The sequence below is a fragment of the Saccoglossus kowalevskii genome, chromosome 11 (genome assembly GCF_978046115.1).
Source record: "Saccoglossus kowalevskii chromosome 11, keSacKowa6.1, whole genome shotgun sequence".
Lineage (NCBI taxonomy): Eukaryota > Metazoa > Hemichordata > Enteropneusta > Harrimaniidae > Saccoglossus > Saccoglossus kowalevskii.
In genome coordinates this window covers 7,297,690-7,321,320 of record NC_140651.1, presented here as the reverse complement: position 1 = coordinate 7,321,320, position 23,631 = coordinate 7,297,690, and the positions used below count along the sequence as shown (strand labels likewise).

At 37.5% G+C, this 23,631-nt stretch overlaps 3 protein-coding genes across 3 annotated transcripts; 2 read left to right on the top strand and 1 right to left on the bottom strand.

Moving 5' to 3' along the window:
* Window positions 1-759: 759 nt before the first annotated feature.
* LOC100374770 (uncharacterized) lies at window positions 760-6,948 on the top strand. Its single transcript, XM_085505595.1, has 7 exons — window positions 760-768; window positions 1,463-1,541; window positions 2,855-3,004; window positions 3,604-3,723; window positions 4,120-4,227; window positions 4,971-5,084; window positions 6,684-6,948. The coding sequence occupies exons 1-7, from the start codon at window positions 760-762 to the stop codon at window positions 6,758-6,760; spliced, it is 657 nt and encodes a 218-aa protein (XP_085361721.1). The 3' UTR covers window positions 6,761-6,948.
* Window positions 6,949-13,743: 6,795 nt separating this feature from the next.
* Window positions 13,744-14,829, bottom strand: LOC102801049 (solute carrier family 35 member G1-like). The gene has a single exon (XM_006815999.1). The coding sequence runs from the start codon at window positions 14,827-14,829 to the stop codon at window positions 13,744-13,746; it is 1,086 nt and encodes a 361-aa protein (XP_006816062.1).
* Window positions 14,830-21,239: 6,410 nt separating this feature from the next.
* On the top strand, window positions 21,240-22,266 carry LOC146736146 (nuclear receptor subfamily 2 group E member 1-like). Its single transcript, XM_085505594.1, has 3 exons — window positions 21,240-21,246; window positions 21,548-21,846; window positions 22,114-22,266. The coding sequence occupies exons 1-3, from the start codon at window positions 21,240-21,242 to the stop codon at window positions 22,264-22,266; spliced, it is 459 nt and encodes a 152-aa protein (XP_085361720.1).
* The last annotated feature ends 1,365 nt before the right edge of the window (window positions 22,267-23,631 follow it).

Here is a 23,631-nt window from a genome sequence, read left to right as displayed (position 1 = left end):
GACCTCAGAACCAACTTCTCAGAACCTAATTTCAAAATAGCTTTTTTATCATCGGAAGTCATCTTTTAAGTTATTATTAATATCCAACAAATATGCAAATTAGCTAAATCCAGTTATTTGCTTTGATCTCAGCAACCATCGTGTTGATTTTATTCATATGTGGTAGGATCACACCTTGAAACGAGTAGATGTGCTTTTGGCAATAATGACAGTGGCGGATCCAGCAAAATGTATTGGGGGGGGGGAGCTTCGCTTAAGATATACGGAGCGAAAATCGCAGAGAAGCTATGCGTAATCCAGATGATATGAAACTTCATGCGTTTGGGGAGGGGGCTTGGCCCCCCTTCCCCCCTCTGGATCTGCCACTGAATAATGACCACACCCTCCCAAAAATATGCAAATTAAAACAATGCAGTTATTTGATCTTTGATTTGACCCAGGTCCTGGTAATGTACTAAGACCTTAATTAACAAAGAGTCATGTACATCAAGGTTCACTCAGATTTATGAATGCAGTTTCTTGAGCAAGTATGACACATAGCTTTGCTGCACTTGTGTACTCTGAGATTCTGAACATGGGTCAGTGGAAGTTTTTAGTTGTCAGTACAAAACTAGATTATGGGAAATCACTTTATGAGTTGCACCCACATAGAGTACATATTCATTCACCTGTTTGCAGATGTTCCTTGTACTACTTTAAATCAACTAACGGGGACTGTGACATTCATGTCTTGTGTTTAACATTTTAACACCAGTTGCTATGGCACAGGTGAGTGTATCGTGAGCAGGAAGTCAGGGCTGTCCGATATTAAAGGGCGGCAGTCGTCACGCCGCGTCCTGTTCGATATGGGACTCATAGCGACGTATACAACGCGTGTAAAATACATTGTTTATTTACATGAAATTCGAACGCACGCTGCGCGACGATCACCACGCTTTAATAAATCTTTACATAAATAACTACACCAGTTTTTCATGAATTATGTAGTAGAATTGTGAGAGGTCTGGTGCCGCACGCTACACAGTTGGATGTAGAGCCGTTCTTTTTCAAATTAATAATTATTGGGACCTTTTGGGTGCATTTGACTACAGAGTGCAGAGCCTGAGCTCTAGTTTCGTGGACCATCTTGAACTACTTGGTGGTCTTAGTGACCTTACCCAACCATTACATAAGGTGTCCATTTGGACAAACGTCTCGACACAAGATGGATCACCAAACTCGAGGTCACCGGGACACCACACAGATGTCCAGACATATCAATTTTTCTGTAACGGCCATCCAATAGTATATTTCCACACACTGAGCTCGACAAGACCGGAGTTTTTTATACGCACTCCATGACTCCATGCTAGTAAGCCTGGCATGGAACGCAATCAGCTAGAACAATCTCGATGTGGATGCGTTTCTTCCATTTATGATACTCGCAGTATACTAACTAAGCTATGTTTGTCAATCAACGCAGAAATGGCATTCATTACTGGAAGATGATACAATGAGGATACCCCACGACTCGGAAATGCCGATAACCCCAAATTGGACATGTACGCGAGACTAGAACTGATTTATTTTTACACTTAGATGCTATCCTCGTGCTCAGTTCACATCGGGTTTTTCAATATGCTCCGGCCCTCCGTGACAGCACCACCTTGTTATACCACAGGGAGCCCAGGAACTATAATCAACTATGAGCGAGGGGGGGGGGGTATCGGCTGGTATCTAGTGTAAGAAATATACATGGGATAAAGGCTCCAGCGAGCTCATAATTTTTAAACTGGAAAAAACAGAGGAACAGAATGAAAAATAAAATCTATCAAAAATACCAGGTTGAAGAATCATAAGACTTGTTACGAACCACACCGAGGTTACGACTCGGTTGGCCTCGCTCAACTGGTTCGTAACCAACTTGTTATTAGTTCTTGACACATTCAGAACTGTGCCGTGCGTTCGGGCCAACCGTTAATTATTCATAAATGGAGTCAATTTGTGTAGTTTTCTTGATTTATTCTACAGATATAGGTAAAATATAGGTAAGGCAAAATTTGAAAGAGCAACTAATACGCGAGTCCGGCGTTTCATAATAAATGTTTTCTATTAATAATTGCACTTTCAAATAATATTCATGAGTTATTTCTACCTCATAACCTCGTTAAAGGTCATTAGCATATTGTTTATGTAGCATGCTTCGGTCTCTTTTTCTGTATTCCACAACCAATGCATCATCACAGTGAGGTAAATTTTAATTTACGTTTTAAGTGACGTTCAGCACCAATTTGTCAATCAAAATTCATTGATGGTGCTGAAATATGTTTTCAGAAAGTACAGCAGTAAGGACACTAAAAAATACAATTATAAAACTAAACCTACAAAATCACAAAACTAAAGAAAAAAAATAATACACTAAAAAATAAACAAACTACAAATATTAAAGGCAAAGACACAAAAGTATAGATAAAAAAAATAGTAATAATAAAATCTCAAATAAGTACCTAGCAATATAAATGAGCGCATTGTATAGTTGTCGATGAGAAAAAAGAATGAACATTTAATCATTCAGGGGGCATTGTTGTCCCATTTCAAGTGCATTTTTTTTTAGAAATTGCGAAAGAGGCATGGACATGTGTTTGTTGCTCATCACAAATTAAAATGAATTTGTATTCATTATTGTTATTTTTAAATTCTTCACTAATTTGTTGTTTGAAAGTTGTGTTTGTGTTCGAAGAACACACATAAGCGAGTTACCATATATCTAAACAAGCTAACAAGCGGCGGCGTCGTTTGTGTAACTTAATAAATTGAAAGACATCGGGTATTCAATATTGTTTCATGGTCAAATACTATTTGTTATTTTTTGAAGTCATCACTGTAGAATCCACATGTGAAATAAACATTAAAAAGGGACATGGATGCTTGAACGGGGGAGAATGTGTTGCCAACCAGTACGATCCAACAGAGTTAAATTACTGCCAATGTCCTGATGGGTATACTGGCGACTATTGTGAAACAGGTAAATAATATTTTTGGAATGTGTATTAGTATTTACTAGTATCATAGCATGCTCATTGTTAATTTTGTGGACTTGACAAAGTTTCTTATCTTTCTTCTGTAGGATTTGTGCCTAGCCAAATTACATTTCTATTATGTATTGGGTCCTCCTTTCAATAGTCTGTATATACTTTTAAACATGTAAATTTATCCTAACGTCACACAAAATTGGTTGGTCACACTCACGTCTCTGTGGGAATATAGCGTGTACGGATAACAAACTATTGCCATCCATGTTCGGAAAATTAGCATATTATTATAATTTGCTGCTTGTTATAATTATCAGCCAATGAACGCCGCCGTCACTGAGGCGAAATTTCCGCAACATTCTCAGACTAACGAGAATAACAATGGAAAACAAAACAAAGGAATGGTAACCTGGCTAATTTATACCCAACTGTTTTATCAAAACTTAATACCAATGTAAATTATTTCAGCATCCCCTAAAATACTCAATGTTATCCATGTTTAATATCATAAAATATAATACAATGTCAATGGAAATTCGCATTATCTGACAATATGCAGTTATTTTAATAAATATATCCTATATTTCTGTAGAAATGCTTTTTTGTGGACCAAACTTGGACTGCATAAACGGTGGAACCTGTTTGGAAGATGATGGCGGCGAAAACTACTGTATTTGTCCAGACGGCTTCAGTGGATATCTATGTGAAACAGGTAAATTCTAGTCTGACAACATCGCCTCAACCTGGCCGACGGCTACAAACATAACACGACACACATATCTTGATCTGGTCGTATTAATGCCTACTCACACCTCGTTTAAAGCGAGGGAGTTGTCAACTGCGCATGCGTCACATGACCATAGCGTGTCATTGTTTACAAGCAAGCGTTTTTAGCGTGTGTTGCTATCGTCGCTAGGGACTCAATTCCCTCGCGTGCGCAGGTGATGAGCCTCCTGCTTTAAGAAATAATTGTCTGTGACAAGATAAACTGCACTTAGGTAACATCAAAAAGAACGTGATGCAGAGAATGGTGAGCATAAAAAGAGAATGAATGAATAGTGACAGACAGATTAGTCTTAGCATAGCTATTTTATTATTTGCATAACAGAAACAGACTGCTCTTCTGATGACGATTGTCTGAATGGCGGTACTTGTGATATCCCCAATACTCGCTGTGTATGTTTAAGTGGAGTTACCGGCTACCATTGCGAACGAAGTAAGTTTTGAATTTAATAGTGTTGCACGTAATCATTTGAGTACTGGTGTGATTCATTAGATATTAACATACTTCTCATTTTATTCAGCTTTACGAACCGAAATCACGCCATCGGTGGTAAATTTAAGAGAACATATACTCACGGTTACTAACTGTGATATACTGATTCATACTAGTATGACATAACAATGGAGGGAAATGCAGCTAGATATGGTCGGATGCTGTAGTAATGAATGAAATGGATGCAAACCGTCGTCAGCTACGCATATTTATGTGCTGCTGCGACCTTTTTTTCTTGCAATGCTACATCAACGTGAAAAAAAAAAATCAAATCTTCTGCCGTTCATGTGCACGATGACCGGTTACAAATACCATAACAGCAAATGGATATAATTTCAATATAGCAATTATTATTATCATCATATGCGTATCATTTTCCATGTTTGGGTCAAATAACAGATCAAATAATGAGGGTGTGATTTTGGCACGAGCCGAGTGGGTCCCAAGTGGGTCCCGACTAACGTGAACGCACGTACTGTAATCCATCTGAAAACACAAAGGATTACAGCAATTCCAGACACTGATTTGACGCTGAAGTAGTGCTAGATGTTGATAACTTACTACAATAGGTTACACACTTCGGTGCGTGCCGAGATTCGATGACGTGAAATTAGCAGATATCTGTCCTGATATACAACAACACACTGTTTATTCACAACATGTCTCTCTGTTGATTTATATAGTTTTTCCTACCTGTGATTGTATCGATGGTATTGAATGCGTCGGTGACGTGTGTCCTTGCTGCTGTGAGGGCGAAGAATGTGTTGATCTTACCGACCCCAATCCTACCGAATCTGGTAAATATGACATTAATATTTTATACAACTAGACATGTCAATAAATACATATTTTTAATATTTGTTTTGTTTCATATTGTTTACTGTCAACATATCAATTGTGGATATCTTAGATACCAAGACAGCCTGACATGTAGGCGTGAGTACGCCCTCACCGACCGAACAGCATCAGACCTCACTGTATTGGGTTTGGAGCACCGCGGAGGGCGCAACTCACGCAATTCGTCAAGCTAATACCAAGGTTAAAGCGCAGATTTCTTTATTAATCTTCGGTTTATTTTCTTACTGGATTAAAACAAAACACAGATCAATTGTTTGAACATCAAGAATAGTGTTTTAAGGGAAGCCCTGGTTTGATGTATTCAATTTCTGCGCACATTGTCAAAGTCAACTTTAGTTGAGCAGTAGGTTCCAGCATGTAAATGACTAAATTTAAAGACCAAAAAAGACGATTCTCGATCACACCAATTAACGACATTTTATATTTAATACTTACTTGATAACACATTTTTCGTGTTTCACGCGTCATACTTTATTGACACAAGGTTTCATTTTTTCATTACAAAGTATTACTATATTACAAATCACTAGAAATACTAAGATTACTATATTTTCCTTATAGTAAAAGTGCGTTTAAACATCGCTATCAAATAATAAATATCACCAAACATAACCATAAATTAAATTGATATGCATATTAAGAAGAAACCTTTATTAAACGGAATGACACACTAGCAACTTAAATATTTAAAAATAGAACCCCAATATCATACTCAATCATATGTAATCATAAAACCACTGTTTAAACAAACGTATGATTGTCGTAGCCCGTGCGCCTGTTCAAGTTTGCATACACAAATTAATGAAATGTAAAAAAGGCACAAACCTACAAAAACGGTAAATCATTAAATCACAAACGACCCATGCACCTTATCTATAATGTACTTTGCCGTTTTTATCATGGTGGAATTGCAAAATAAATTATTTTAAATAGTTTGTAGTTTCAGAAAACACACTGCCAGAATGACAGCGCACTATTATTCCACGTATTGTTGTTGTTCTAAAACAAATGTACAGATTTCCCCAATCGTCATTTTGTTAATCGACTTATTTAAATGAAATGTAGTTGCCATTAAAGCTTCGAAAATGGCATATCGGTTATATTAAGTGGTACAAAACGGTGTCTGAACTCGATTCGCCGCCATTTACTTTACCACGGATTTCTTTTGCAAGAATAAATCGCTATCGCATTCCTTAAGATTATGAAATTTTACATGTATTTTATCTGTTAGTCTAAAAAAACAAATTACAACTCTCAGAAGCACTACCATTATATTTCCCAGTAACATGACAATGATATCTTACTCCAATATCACTATTGTTTATTGCACATATGACGTATTTTACAATTATTATCAAACATCGAATAATATAACAAAAATACCATAAACACCTTGACACACAACCAGATTCTTACTGATATAAGTTTTATTAAATTGAATCATGTCATGAATCATACGATTTTTGTTAATTCGTGACTGAATAATACCCGTTCATAATATCTTTTATACGGCATATTGTATTTTGTATCATCTACAGGTAATGGTAGTGGACGCGTAATGCCGTCTCTCCTCATAGCTCTGCTGGTGGTGGTCATTGCTATATACACGATGTAATATAACATCACAACGAACGTCTAAAGTGCCGCAATGTTGATTACAATTAGTCGAAACTAGTTCTTTTTAGAAAACACACTGCCAGAATGACAGCGCACAATTATTCCACGTATTGCTGTTGTTTTAAAACAAATGTACAGATTTACCCTATTTTCATTTTGTTAGTCAATAAAGTATTTGCAAAAATATTATATGAGTATTTTAAACATCTCAATAATTCTTTGATAGACATTTACCTTTCAAATTATTGAATGCTTGCTTTGAACGGTTCTCCAATGAAAGAAATTTGAATGCACATTGAGTCAATTGCACTACAAAATTAAGTACTTGTACATGTCAAGGTTAATTACAAGAAATGATTCTATATTTTTCACTTTATAACCAGTCAGCAAGTTATATTTTGCAACATGAGTGAAATTGCCAATAATGTTGCATCCCAGATTTTTTTCTTCTGTGACCCAGGTATTCATATGAATTACACCAAAGAAATGATGGCCTCTTCCACTTAGAGGATACCTAGTAGGCCAGACTCAATGAGGTATGTAAGGAGGATGTTCCACAGAATACTTCCATAACATACACGAAATACAGGGTTTATGCCACTCTTATCCACAGTTTGTTCTCACATATAGAGATTGGTAATTTTCACAGTTTGTTTCTTATGTATATTAATTATACCCGATAGTGCATATGCAGATTAGCAATCCATATCATTTTCTGAACTTAGAGTTTTGTCATGAATTTGTTTTCGCGTATCTGTTGACCGACTTAATTAGTTGATTACGAGCGAATTGCTGTGTTATGTCTGTCATCGTTTAGACCTATTTGAAGTTTTGGACGGAACTTGGCTCAGTGATTTGGAACTAATTACCAGATAACCGTCGCTATTCTGACTACTCATTCTGACAGTTGGTATTCGTAGTTATTAATGTAGTGAAACGATTAATCAAAAGATATGACGTATTCAGTACTTAGTGTGATTGGCTTTATGATTGAAGGTTACGCCCTAGAGTCTTTTTACTGTTTTGTAATAGGTTAGAGTTTTGAAAATGAATAAAGAGAGTTTGAGTTGGTCTTGGGGAGTACAGCAGAACAGACGCAGTCCTGGAGAGACTTGGGGCGACCTTTGACGCAGTTTTGGGCGAGTCTTGGGTCAGCCTTGCGGTAGTCTTGGGGATTTTTCCCCAGGGCGCTGTGTCTGATAGAGTGCTCGATTGACCGACTAAGACGAGAGCTGAAACGTATTTCGTTGTGTGTGTCTATTTGACTGAAAAGTATAAGTGACTTTCCCGATCCCGCACCTCAAGAGGACGAGATATAGAGACGAGACGAGTTTTCCCCCTGACAAGTGTGGAGAACCCCGAGAGAAGAGAATATTCCCCGTGATAGTTTGGCTAAATTTTTAAGGTAATTGACAGTTGGCCAAGCTAGGATCGTAAACTTGACTCTCCAATGAGTAGCCAGTATTTTATACTTTACATGAAATTTGGTTAGAATGGCTATACACATGTAAACATTTGAGTACATTAACATCTCTGTGTCTGTTTTACGGAAACTAGCATGTTGTGTTAGCTAAAAAAATGCATGTCATATTTATAGGAAAAGGGGGGAATGATGTGACGGTGTACGTAATTTGTGATATTATATACAAATGTCATATTACGTCTTGCTATTGTAACATCGGTCATAGTTGAAAATAAATAGGGCACCTACGTTTAAAGTTGCATTCTGATCTGTTGAAAATATTCGAATCTTATCTGACAAATCTTAAAAAACAAATTTAGAAAGCTCTTCAAAAGCAAGTCAAACAACGAAGATTTGTTTCGATTTGATGATTAGACACAACTACATTCAGTGCTGGCTTGCACAGTGATCAACTTTTGCCAAATTTATTGCCAAACTAACTAATTTTATAAATGTGTGTGGTAAACACAATGTAGTGGGAGTAATCTGTATTGATGGGGGTGGTGGATTGACGAACATTTCAACGACTGAGGGCAGTATTGCATTAGCTAACTAAATACGTAACAGATGTAACATTCCGTGTTAAAATATTTTTCAGGTGTGACCCTGATAGAAGTAAACACGGAAACAATAATGGAATACAAAACTGAGTACGAAGAAAGCCTATGTCGATACAGCACTCAAATTTATCCGTAATTGGATTATTCACTAGTGTGATGGTGCTGTTTCGGGTTCTATGTTGAATCCTTCATCAGTCGGAACAGTACTTGACCGGATCGTTCGATTAAATTAGCTTTCAGAATGTTCGACGTTATTACTTTCATTATACAAATTAGTTAAAATGGAAAGTAATTCTTCGTCGTTTGGTGTGTCGTTTACCCCCATCAATATAAGTAGCAATACAAATTAAAGGATTCTTGAAATGTTTGTAATACCTACAAATTTGCTATTCATCATGCAAATTAAATAATTAATATACACATATTTTCACAAGGCCTGTAAGTAAAATGTTATGACACATTCAAAACATCTTCACCAGAAACTTTATCTTGTGTGTTGGTTCACTATCACCAAATATTTACAATAATGCAATTTAATATAAAATGCAGTAATTTGGGACACCAGTCTATCAAAACGACACAATGGACTTAGAGGGTATGTGTACCAGCTACACGCACACAATAACACAACAAAACAATGATTATCATTTAATAGTACTGATTTAATATTTATTTTATTATAATACTAATCTAGCAATGTCACGTAGTATTGACAATAATTTGTGGTCATATTATGTAATACAAATAATATTTATCGTGAAAAACAATAATGTGTACTAATGACGTGTCATTTCAATTACCCATCATTCAACAGGTGATGTCTGCCCAACATATCGTAACTACTGGCAACTACAGCCACAACTCCAGTACAGACTATCCAGTTATTTCAGATTTTGAATGTACTCTTAGTTTCCATGGAGACTTCTGACCTGAAGTGACGAGTGTTGCGTGTTAAACTGCGATAAAGACTTTCCGTTTTCGACATTGTGAAATTTTTTCGTTTTTATGCAAAATCATATTTATTATAGTTATTATTCATACATAAGTTGTTGAACACACTACATAGTTTGTAATTACATTCATCTTCTTTCAGTCATAATTCAAGACAAATAAAAGGCAAAAATATTGAGAATATAGCATATTATCTTTTTTCTGTTAAATTCTTATGTAATCGGTAATTATGAAAATTAGGGAATACATTTCGTTATGAATTTCTTTAATATAAATTTCTGAATTATCTTGTCAAAATAAGTTTTTTCAGGTTTTTTTCTTCCGGAAAAAGAAAAAATTCACAATGTCTTAAATGGAAAGTCTTCATCGTAGTGTTGTGTGTTCAGAAAGTTAAGGGTGTAAAGAACCTTCGCTTCTAAGGCGAAGAATGATTCACGCATAGAGTCTGAACGATGTTGGTCTCTTGACTTCACATGTCAGGTGTCTGCCCAGTCATAGTATAGCCTCTGTCGCAGAGGTACTAAATTGATAAATTAAATTATACTGTGAATTTCAACAAAATTTTATTTTATCTACCTCTAAAACCCGTTTGAATGATCCCTTGATCATGAAATTTCGAGTGTTTTGTTAGATACCGTTGGGCAATTTCTATAGATTATAGGAATATAGATTCGGTCGTCAGTAAAAGTCGTCGGGGCAAAGGACACACATTCCTCAACCTTGACACTAGAGGGCGTTTGGGTCCCATCAATACACAAAACTTAAACCAGTATACCGTTATATTAGGTACATTTATTAAAGTTAAATTGGTAAAATAGTAAAGATACTATTTTCCAGTACAACACGAGAATGGCAGCACCTCGCCACGGTTCATATAAACGGGTTCCTAAAATAAATCGAACACTAAAGAAAGTGCCCAAGAAGCGTTTCATGGTGTTGCGGACAGAGAATATTAGCATAAATAGTCTGATCATGTGATAGATGGGACAGTTATTTGACGAATTGCAATCACTAATTTTTGTAGGAGATATTCCACGATCCTTAACCAAAAATATAAAAACTCCGCTACAAGAATAGTAAGATAGATTGGATGGTTATCACATGAAAAACAACAATCTTGGTAGCCCAGGGGCGGATTTAGAGGGGCCGAGGGGGCCGCGCCCCCTATTTTTAACCAAAGGCTTCGCACCATCGGCGCTCGCGAACTAGGCCTTCGGCCAAGTTATCGGCCCCCCTATTCCAGAATCCTAGATCCGCCCCTGTAGCCTCTCTCTGGACTCTGATGAATTTTGATAGAACCTAGATGTGCTAGTGCATTGTATATTTGCTGCACATTTGCGACTGAAATAAACCTTCACATAGCTTCTCGAGCACAAGTGTACAACCATGCACTATTATCAATGTGTTGGGTCTGACAATAGCTACCTTGGATGATACTTGGGAAACCACGCCTTGCTTTTTTGTCAGTTTGATGTTATCACAACAATTTGCACTGTATCAGTGTCAGTAATGACATAATGGTGAAAACACATCCATATTTTCTCACATTATCCACATTATAAGTGAGAGCTTGGTTGCACAGATTTCGCAAGACAAAAACTGACATACAAATCTATGGATGGCTCTTACTACATCATCAAGCCGCCTCTTGAAGTGTTTTGCCAGATATAGTGATCTGATTGGCCCAATGGTGTAGTTATACTTCTAAATTCTACATAGTAGCTGACCCCATTGTTGAGGTAAGCGACCGACTTCATGTTCCTGCAATGCAACTACTGACACCGTTCTGTTCTGAACCATGTCTTGAAATAGCAACAATGGTTTTCGAACTGCAGCAATGAGAGCCTCCCAAACCGAATTGTCTATTATGGCAGTTCTCCCAGTGGGGACTGCTTGGTAAACCTATAGCCTACCAAAATAACATATCCTAAAATTTCATTGTCCAACAAGACGAACTTGTTGAGCATCTTCTATTGTGTATGGTGCAAGCATTATGTCTATCAATGGTCTCAACTTTTTGAAGCGGGCGCAAGTGGAAGCAGTCACCTTGATGATATCAACACTCACTGATCTATTATCTAATGAAGTGACGGTTTATTTTGAAAATGTCTTGCTAATGTCAACATTACCTGGAAGTAAAGGTCAGTCCATAGCCAAACGGAGGACAATGCCCATTTGCAGTAAATGATGTCTTGTTGTGTGGTATCTGTAATACCTAATATTATTTACACTTGGGCGACCCTTATTCCATTTTATTGCATATTTATTTAGATTTACAGGGTGTGACTGATTGGCACGAAAAATAGGTCGTGGGGCATCGGCCCCACGATAAAATAAGGTGAAACACTCATCTATATTTATCACTAAAATCCACCGCAAATGTCGGTAGAAATGCACACCGTGCGGCCCAACGTAAGAGAAATATTACCTAAGTGTACCATCAAAATTTTACCGGGGGAGCATGCCCCTGACCCTCAAGAAAGGTCGCGTTGACATTCATTCACATAAAATGACATTCACATAAAATCTTCACCCCAGTCAAAAAAGCTGCCGCAACTCAAGCACACGTGTATTGAGAGGAAGTCGTCAGTTGTCCTGTGAAAACCACTACTCTTTGGACAAAAACAAATACATCTTTTACATGCGCTGAGGATAGGAGCAGTACAAGGGACCTACAGTTTTACGCCCCTCCGAAAGAACGCCATTCCCCTAAATATGAATGCCGCGAGTCTGTCAAAGGACCGGATTGTACGCTTTTTGCACTGCTAAGGGTGTAATCTCCCTGATGGTGGGCGGACACACCAAACATTGTGCTACACATCAAGTACCAGCTACCCCGGATTTGAAATGGGTTACCCTTTTAGCCATAGTGGCCATTTTTTAGATTCATGATATTCAGGGAGTGGTGGAGGAGTATGTTTGTGATCATCCATAAAAGAATTTGTTGAACTGAAACCAAACCACAAAATCCATGCAATCTTATAATGGCAATCCAACTTTTGTTCTTGTTTTTTACATTTTCACCAAGAACATGTAGCCTTTTTAACAAAATCAATTCCGATAAACTCCACTTGATCTGTTTAGCAGAAGTCCACAAAATAAAACTAATTGATTATTTTAACGATTTATATTTAATATCTTTCTTATTATCTTGTACCTGTAATTTGGACCATAATGAAGTACTCATGATAGATCCAATGACTCCCATAATTGCAACATAATTGCCAAGCAAAATATATCTAAATAAACAAATTCTGAGAGGTGACTACTGAAACACATAAGGCACATTATTCTGCCCTCTCTAGATTCCATATAGTTCGCCTCTTCTACGGGAATGACGTTGGCCGATAAAAGGGTGGGCCGATACAAAAGGCTGGTATATAAGATAAATATTGCCATTATAGATGCGGTAAAGCCAGCATTTATCAAAGTAATTAGAGGCCATATTTGAACAGAACCGACCATTTCAACGTACCAAAAAAATAGTAGGTCATTTTGAATCTAACACCGGACTATTTGGCGGTCATATTGGATAAAACAGACCAGACTGTTTGGCGTTCATAACGAATAAAACAGACCGGACTAATTTGCGGAATATTTGAGTACCGCATGTAGCAGTTAGTATAAGTGAGATTACCACATTTGCATGTACATAATTATTGGATACATCGGTGTAAAACAAGTATACACTTCGAAAATCAAGCAGATTCAATAATATTATTGACAATATACATTACGGATAAAAGATATGTTGTTTTGCGGCTCTCAGTGGACAATGTTCAGTGTTGAAATGTTGTAATGACGACATTTAAATTATATTTAGCATACTTGATGCTACACGGGATTACGACAGGGGTATTTAAAGATTACTAGTAACAAACAAAATGCCGGTACTTTAAAAACATTGATTCCAATGCTCTTATAAGCCTACGATGCTGATGTAATATTGCTATTCATAGAAACACCCGTCGTCAAGAACGGACCAACGACGTCTAACAATGCACGTTGTCAATGATAGTCGTCGTGGTTTCTATTAGACCTGGATTCTTTCTCAGTTTTCCAACTATCATATAATGCCTCACTCGAGATTACTATCGACCCCAGCACGACTAAAACGGCACCTGTTATGTCTAGAGATGTTGGCCTCAATTGCATGAAAAAGTACTGCAATATATACGCCGTTACTACTTCTATATTAGAAAGCAGTGTCACAACTGCAGTGCGCTCCAACTCCAAGCTCCCGAAACGCGACCATTGTCCAGACACATCAAATATAGCCATCCCTACCATATACCACGCTACAGACGAATCCATTTCCCATATAGGTCTCCCAAAAGCAAACATTATTATTAAGGTCATTGAGGTAGCAGTGAAATCAGCGTAAAATAATTTAGTAAATATTGATACTCGTTCACCCAGAATTCGAATTAATATATATACAGTGGAATATCCGACAGAACTTCCAACAACGAGACTGTATCCGACAACAATCTGTGATGTGGAGATTTGTTTATAGTAGTCTGCATCGCCCTCGTATGTAGCGAACTGTGTATCTTCACCGAATAGGAACGTAGGACGTGTGATTAGAAGTGTCCCGGCGACATTGATGGCGGATGCCACGATATCTGCTATTTTCCACGGCTCGCCAAGGAATATGGTGGCACCTAACGCCGAGAATATGGGTATTGTTCCTCCGCTAATAGCTGTGACATTACCAATAGGAATGTACACCAGCGAGTAAATAATAGCAATACTAGCAAAAGTGCGTGCCACTCCCAGTGACACTAAAAATACAGTATCGGCAGGGTTTTCTGGAATAAGGGTCGCTCGAGTGTAGATAATAGGAGGTATTACAGATACCACCAATACCATATTACACAGAAACGTTAGCTGTAATGGCGGTAGTCCGTATAGCACTCCCAGTGCAATGAAGAGGTTGCTAACAGCAAACGATATCCCCGTCAAAAGCGACAATGACACGCCAAATACAGATTTCAACAAGCCATTAGACCATTGACAATTCGTACAGCACTTCCAATTGCCATTTTCGTCCCCTTCGTTGTTGAACAGGCGAAGAACGTCACGATCGCTCATACCTGTATCATTAATACGCTATGCATTCATCAACGTTCCAACGTTCGCCCGGTTGGTTGGTCACGGAATACGCCCAATATAGCAATACATAGTAAAACTAACTGCCGGGTCAGATGTCAATTACCTGTTGTTGCAAATCATGATGTCACAGTCTTGGAATTAAGTGAGAACCGATGTGATTGGTCACACATTTGGCATTGTTATTTTTTCTAAAAATAATTCACAGAAGAGTATGTGGATATAACAGTGCGACAACAAAAAGCAGTTCACCGCAGAGGGCACCGTCCAGATACACAAATGATATACGAGGAATTCTATGTATAGAATAAAAAACGGTGGAAAATAAACATAGAGGCAGATTTGATATATTCATGTTCCGCCCAGGTTTTATGATATTCAGAGCCGAAGAATATCCAATGCTTCAAACAAATGATAACAAAGGCGGCATTTCTGTAACACGATTCGAGCATTTTTACTCGTGTGCGTATACCTATAGAGGAAAAACGTTAACAGTGGATTTACAAAACCAGCATTGACAATGAAAAATAAAAATATAAAAAGTTGAATGAAAATATAGAAACTTCGTGAAAGGTAATGAGTAGCAGTTTTTAAACCCGACTTTTTGAAATGCACGTTTAGAGTTTTTGAAACTTTTACCTAGTTCAATATTTAAGGGTTATTTTTTACAACCTCCTCTTATCATGCATTGAACTTAGAATACTAGTAACTGTTTTACAACACAAATTAGCAAGTTGGTGGCATTCTCCTGCACATATATGCAAATGATGTTTGACTTCATAGCCTAGAAATGGCGGAAGATTAGTACGTGTTCTTCTGTATAGCTTTGCAGTTGACAATATTACCGGGGGGGGGGGTGTCACTCAATATTTAAACCTTACACCATGTGCGTTCTTACTAAAAAATAATAGGCCCCTAGGGCTGGCAGCACATTGGCAAACCATACCCCCTATTGTGGACGCAATGTAAATTCAGTACCCCCTAGAGCAGACATATTGAAGAAAAAAACACCCGCTATTTCAGACATATATTGAGAACATCCTACCCCTATTGCGAGGATTCTCTGCCGTGTTTGCACTCAATTGGAGTGTGATCAACTCAAACAAGTTACTGTGTATGCAACACCTGTTGGTGTCATTCGTTGTTTGATGAAGAAAGATCAGAACTATTGGCATGATTGTGAATATGATCATTTATTTGATAGTTTAATACACAATGCACACAACGTTGCCAGGATTCTTATTCCATCAGATACCATTACGTGACGCAATTTTATGTTTAGCTCCGAGTGACTTTGGCATGAATACAGGGAAGAAAACCCAGAAAAGGGCAGGAGCTGAATGCGAATGAGGCCGAGGCGCGAAAGGAGTTTCGGAAGTGTGGATGACTCGGGGGATGACTTTCTGAATGCGGCATATTGTAATCGACGAAACGAAACGAAACGGGATAACACACATAATGAAAATTAAACTGTAATCGATGAAAATAGGTTTTATACGCAAAATATTTACAAAATATTTTCCGAAAATAACATTTAATACGCAGATGGCTCGTTTCGCTAATCAGATAATCGAAAATCTGTAATCAGCGAAACAAGGGTCTGACATGTACAATATTCACAACTGTTGGACGAAACTTGACCAGTATATTCACCTTTCAGTAGTGTATATAACGACATAAAACATTTGCCGAAAATAACGGGATTTTAATTAGTGAATGGTTCGTTTCGCTAATTATAAATAATTGTTTTATGAAGTTTTATACACGACTGAAAGTTAAAAACTGCTCAAGTTTCGTCCGATAGTTGTTTCGCCGCGTGACTGCAAATTTCCGATTATCTTTAATTAGCGAAACTAACCGTTTACTAATTAAAATCCCGTTGTTTTCGGCAAATGTTTTAGGGTGTTAAATACACGACTGAAAGGTACATATATTGATAGAATTGTGAAAAGGTTTCTTATTGATGTCATGGATTATAGAAGAGATTATGTAGATTACATTTATTTCCTGTATTTACTTTAAGTTCTTAAAGATTCTTTTTTTTTGTATTTTCTTTAAGTTTTAAAAAGTTTCATTTGTTGTACTTCGTTTAAGTTTTAAATTGTCTGTTTCATTTTTCATTTATATAGTATGTGCTTTTCCAATAATTTTATTGCAGCTCCTAATTACTAATCAGTGAGCCCCTGATGTAAAAGGGTAGCATAAATAAATAAATAAATAAAATTACTGGTCATGTTTCGTCTCCGGCGGTAGTTTATTGCTTAAATATTATTTTCAGCAAATATTTTGTAAATATTGTGCGTATAAAACCCATTTTCACTGAATACAGTTTAATTTTTATTATGTGTGTTATCCCGTTTCGTTTCGTTCCGTTTCGTTTCTTCGATTACAACTCAGACTAATAATACAAGTATCAGGGTGAATTCTTCTCTGAGGGGTTTCTCCACACGTGCCAGGGGGAATCTCGCCTCGTTTCTCTATCGCGTCCCCTTGAGGTACGGGATCGGGAAAGTCACTTAAGCTTTACAGTCAAATAAGACACACACAACGAAATACGTTTCAACTTTCGTATTTAGTCAGTCAGTCGAGTACTCTATAAGACACAGCGCCCTGGGGAAAAGTCCCCAAGACTATCGCAAAGCTGACCCAAGACTCTCTCTAGACTGCGTAAAGACTCGCACCAACACTCTCCAGGACTCGACTGCGTCTATCGTGGTGTACTCGCCAAGACCAACTCAAACTCTCTTTATTCATTTTCAAAACCTTAACCAATTACAAAGCAGTAAAAAAGACTCTAGGGCGTAACCTTCAATCATACAGCCAATCACACTAAGTACTGAACACGTCATATCTTTTGATTAATCGTTCACTACATTAGTAGCTGCGAATACCAACTGTCAGAAATAGTAGTCCGAATAGCGACAGTTATCGCATAGGCCTAAATGATGCCAGACGTAACACAGCCATTCGTTAGTAATCAACTAATTAAGTCAGTCAATAGATACGCAAAAGCAATTTCATCATACAAGTATCAGGGTGAAAATCCTGTACTCTCGGGTTCTCCACACTTGCGAGGGGGGAATCTCGTCTCGTCTCTCTATCTCGTCCCCTTGAGGTATGGGATCGGGAATGTCACTTTAACTTTACAGTCAAATAAGACACATACAACGAAATACGTTTCAGCTCTCGTCTTAGTCTCAATCGAGCACTCTATAAGACACAGCGCCCTGGAGAAATATCCCCAAGACTATCGCAAGGCTGACCCAAGACTCGCCCAAGACTGCGTCAACACTCGCCCCAAGGCTCTCCAGGACTGCTCTAGACTGCGTCTGTCGTGGAGTATTCGCCAAGACCAACAAAAACAACTTTATTCATTTTCAAAACTCTAACCAATTACAAAGCAGTAAAAAGACTCCAGAAGGACGTAACCTTCAATCATAAAGCCAATCACACTAAGCACTGAACACGTCATATATTTTGATTAATCGTTCACTACATTAATAACTATGGATACCAACTGTCAGAATCTTAGTCAGAATAGCGGCGGTTATCTGGTAATTAGTTCCAAATCACTGAGCCAAGTTCCGTCCAAAACTTCAAATAGGCCTAAACGATGACAGACATAACACAGCAATTCGCTAATAATCAGTTAATTAAGTCGATTAACAGATACGCAAAAACTAATTCATGACACAAGTCTGAGATTACAATAAGCCTCCTCCGTATGCTCGTGTCTCAAGCGCTCGGCACGTGGTGGTGTATGAATTCGGAGCTAATCAGATCATCATCCACAGCTGTATACCATACGTTTTATGCCATAAACGAATTAACAGTAATTATTTGAAGAATACAAAAAAATGGTATTAGCTCCAAGTGGTATGTGAATGCGTTCGCTTCCTAATGCTATTACTCTTAAACATTAGCACAGATTTCGTTTTTACAGACAGTTTTGTGTGACATATCAATCAAGTATTGTTTGATAACTCGTATAAAGTAGTATTTCATAAGATGAGCGAAAATACCTTAAATATACTTGCGTTAAAACATGTATTTTGATATGGTCAATATGGTTCTAGTTTGCTCAAGGTGCTCTTCTTGAACGATGAAACGTGTCCACCACGTGTCCGGTTTACTCACACCATTCCGCGTTCAATTTTTTTTCAACAAGTTGGTGTTAACCATATGTCATATTACAACGTATATTACAATACAAGTGTTTTTGTAAAAAAGATCTACTTTATCCAAACATGTTTACATAAACAAGTTTTATACAGGGAAACATCTAGCAGTAGATTGTGTTAATATTTGCTTTTGGTGACAGGCGTTATTTTAACCACTTGGGGTGATAAAGACGGTGGAGGAGTTTCTTTGTCATGACAACTTTGGATCTGGTATCCCATGGAGAATTGGTCGAATAACAAAATCTAGTAAATAGACAACGTGGAAATGATTAAACATGACTCCTGAACATAACTCAATGAAGTCGCTGTGTTGAACATAAATAAATGATGCAGTTATGTTAAACATGTATATTAAACCAAAAATCCTTGATTCAAGCAAGGTACGACTGCAGGATGGTGAAAATATGAGATGATTATGCCCAGTTTCTACGCACATCGTAGTTTGTCATAGTTGTGTTAGATTTTCCAAAATGCATACATCTTTAGCTGAAACTAGTTTTCATGAGTAAGCGTGAAACTTGCTCATCACCGTACGTGTAGGGGAAAATAGCTCATTAAATATGCATAGCTCTTGCAGAGCGTGTACGTTGTGATGTAATAGAAGACGAAATTGAACGTATTGCTTTGGGCTAACAAAGAGGGGTGTTCTATTTCGTCCCCATCCACAAATATCTCAATTCCCGCGCACTTGTTAGCCAAATTAATGCAGTTTAGTCAGTTGCTCAATTGCCTCGTTTCTGTCATTGTAGGCACACGCGCTGTCCACACGACTACCGTATTCATTGTCTGACAGCCTAGCATAGTACTATCGTCAAACTGCCGATTAGTCGTTTCCCACCAGCCCCAAGATCGGATTCACTTGCCGAGAGTCTTTGTAAACGGCTAGCGTCGTTTAACAGTTGCCTGGTGAGAACAAAGAGGCAGCCAACTCATACCTCAGGCTACAACCTGCAAACGGCACAGTTACGCTGATTGGCCGAATCCTCGTCTACAATACACATTTCACGAAGGTAAATTCAGAGGACCAAAATCTGTTTACTATATATATTGTTTACATAATTTTTATTTTATGTAATTTTGATTAAAAACTATGGCAATCAACACAAATTATTTATTTTATTTTTACAAACCGTCATTCGTTGACGGCGCTCGTCTTCACTAAAACCACCTGTCGGCGAGAATACAGAATGCCCATATTCATTTTCAAGTCGCATTAGAGTTGTTGGTTGGATTACTATGATCTTTAAGCCATAATTCACAATCTAAGTCACATGACAAAAAGCATTCACTATTGCGATGGAAATGAATGAAATGGCAATACATTCTTACGTCATCAACAGTGACAGTGTATGAGACACGTGACTTGGTAATATGAAAGAAACAAGAAGTATAGAGATTAAAGAACGCCTGTCGCCGGCTTCGATCGTCTTTGTTTAATCGTTTCCCATGCCTTCACAATCGTTCTCAACTATTTAAAACGTCCAACAACACGTGCTATACTGGCACCACTGAAATATTGACAAGAACATCACGATACTCACAGAGAAATAAAATTGCATTATTTAATTGAATCATTTCTTTTCTTCGCACGAAAAGGCGGGGACTCATGCTGAATTCCAGCAAAAAACACGCTTGGAGTGCTTATTTTTTATGCATGTAATTATGTGCATTCATAGAATATTCTCACGCAATTATTACTTCCGTCGTACCAAACAAGAGTATACCTACTCGTACCGATTCACCAATTACTGCATACGAAATTACAGTCGAATTGGACACCATTTGAAAAGGGCCATTTGAACTTATGTATTTAAAAACTCAGGAGCACCCCCCATACGAGTACGAATTGCCAACTTATGCGATCGAGCATATACACTAAGTTCAGTGAACGCCAATCTCCTGAACTGCATTTTTCTGATTCGATTTATTAAATCCATATCATCATGTGTTGTTGTAATGCTAGTGTGTGAGTGTTTTAGTTTATACTTAAAAGTTAATCGATAAGGTGTGGGGAGGGCGCAATTTATCTTATAGTGAAACATTCACATGATTAGTGTCGTTAGTGAAACTTTGACGAAGATTAGTTATCTACTTTTAAGCTAGAATGCCAAGGAATGAAATCACATCTTCACTTTATTAGAGCCTTTTAAAAGTATTTCTTTATTCTCTCTTGAAGTGTTTTCTAGCGATGCGTTGATCGTCTCAGATTAAATGGAGCGTAAGGTTATTCATTGACTGGTAACGGTGGTTTGTTCACCAGTGTGTAAATCTTGACTGCGTTAGGACAATATGGTGACTGTAGTGATTTGGCTTTCACCTCTACGGTACGAGTTGGAAAAAAAATACGCTAAAGTTCATCATGTTTAAAAGTTTGACACTGAAGGAAACTATCGACGTTAAACTGACTGCGCAGACGCAGAAGCAACAGTAAATGTGTCTCGACAATTTTAGAAAAGGATTTGTTTTTTTTTACTTGTGTGTCTCCTTTGACATTTCCGGTTTAGTTTGACTTGTTAAAGATATCTCAAGTTTAATATTCATTGTTTTTGTGTCTATACCCACAGCTGTTCAGCACGAACGCGGACCAAGAAATTCGACGATACGAAAACAGATGGCGCTCTATTTGAAGGAAACAACAGGCAGAGACGACGTCACCGCAACAATTCCCTCAAACTTACGTCACGGACCAACATTTATGAATACATTATTAGGAGGTGAATCACCATATATGGGCATCACTGTGAGTACACTTGATTCCCTGTCATCGGTCACAGTAACAGAAACTCCTACACCTATCATCTGCCAACCAATGCCAAAGGTCAGTGTCTGACGTCATGACCCATATAACCATGAGCGCGACTTCCACTTGATAACTTAGTGACACTTTATAAAACAAAGAATCTCACCGACCCTCTGAACGAAAATTAAGCGACGCGATTAAATCCCATGATTTCTAGGACTCGTGGATGAAAACATCATAGCTATAAAAACAGATTGTTTTTATCGGACCTCAGTGACGCCATACAAACATGTTCAAAAAAATCATTCGTATATGGCTATAATGTTCTTTTGTTTATTTTTTCAGTATCCATATGAACTAACACCTTCGTACTGTAGTAATCCAGAGGCAATATGTGAAACTGAAGCCAGGTTATTATTTATGAGTGTTAAATGGGCCAAAAATGTCCCAGCATTCCTCAGTCTTCCGTTTAGAGATCAGATATGTTCTTTTGTCTAGTGTAAAGTTCTTGCATTCTGGGAGATTGTTTAATCACACGACGTTCGGCATAATTGTCTTGTATTCTAGCACTCATTTGTTATACATTGCTCAATATAAGTTTATTGCATTCTGGGAAACTTGTGATCACATAATCTTCGGTATAAGTTTATTGCATTCTGGGAAACTTGTGATCACATGATGTTCGGTATAAATTTATTGCATTCTGGGAAACTTTTGATCACATGATATTCGGTAAAATATTGCTACATTCTGGGAGACATTTGATGTTCGATATAACTTTATCGCATTCTGGGCAGCCTTTGATAACGTGACGTTCGGTATAACTTTATTGAATTTTTAAGTGTTGTGACCAAGAGTTCAAATATAGCGTGATTAACCGAAATATTAATTACCAATATTTATTCGTATCCACAGGACTTAGGACAGAACATACAAATCCAGAGAAAATAGTTGCAATTATGAGCGAAATGAGGACATTTCAAGAAATTATCGCAAAATTTAAACAAATGCAGGTAGATGCAACTGAGTACGCATGTCTGAAAGGAATTGTCATATTCAAATCAGGTAAGCTTAGTTTTTTGCTTGGTGTAATTTATGGCATTAGCTGATTTACTCAATACAAGCGATACGCCGGCGCAAGTTTCGCCCGGTTATTAAATAGACAAAGATCTCATAGTATTGTGTTCACATCATTGATATAATATAATTGGTGTTAATCAGGGCGCTGACACATATTGCGAGCGCCTACAATGGAATAGGGTAAATGTCGATATAGTTGACCATTGTACCCATATGTAGATTATAACTAAAATCCACTTATTCACTTCACTTTACCTCATTGCGAGTGATCGCCAATTGTCTTCACATTAGTTTTAACGCCGGGGTGATAGTGATAGACTGATACTCACCTTCGAGGGATTGTAACGCAACCAATTTAAACCTTTTTACGCCGCGTATTCACATTCGTATGTGAACATGCTAATAGTATAGTTTACTGTATGCATAGGCTTCTATTCAGTCTAGATTGCATTATTAATAGACATTTTTTTAATTGCAGTATTTCCATTCATACCAAATATCCAACTCAACCGTTTAGATTTGGAAAACTGTTACTGATGTTGCCCCAGTTGAGGGCGATACGACCGAGCACAATAGAGAAACTCTTTTTCCGTAAAACTATCGGCAATATTCCGATTGAACGATTGCTCTGCGATATGTACAAAGCAAATGATTTTTAAATTATATGTTACCACAGTAACTATCTTTAATTTATTATCATTCATGACAGAAGTTACTTAATATTTTTCAATAACTTGGGGAGACATACTCCCTTGCTCCTATATTTAAACACACAGTTAACTG

Coding starts and splice junctions, on each gene's coding strand:
- LOC146736146 (XM_085505594.1), top strand. Junction 21,847..22,113: donor TCTGCCAACCAATGCCAAAG/GTCAGTGTCTGA, acceptor TTATTTTTTCAG/TATCCATATGAACTAACACC.
- LOC100374770 (XM_085505595.1), top strand. Junction 1,542..2,854: donor GATAACCCCAAATTGGACAT/GTACGCGAGACT, acceptor TATTTTTTGAAG/TCATCACTGTAGAATCCACA. Junction 4,228..4,970: donor CGGCTACCATTGCGAACGAA/GTAAGTTTTGAA, acceptor TGATTTATATAG/TTTTTCCTACCTGTGATTGT.
- LOC102801049 (XM_006815999.1), bottom strand. CDS start 14,829: ATGAGCGATCGTGACGTTCTTCGCCTGTTCAACAACGAAGGGGACGAA.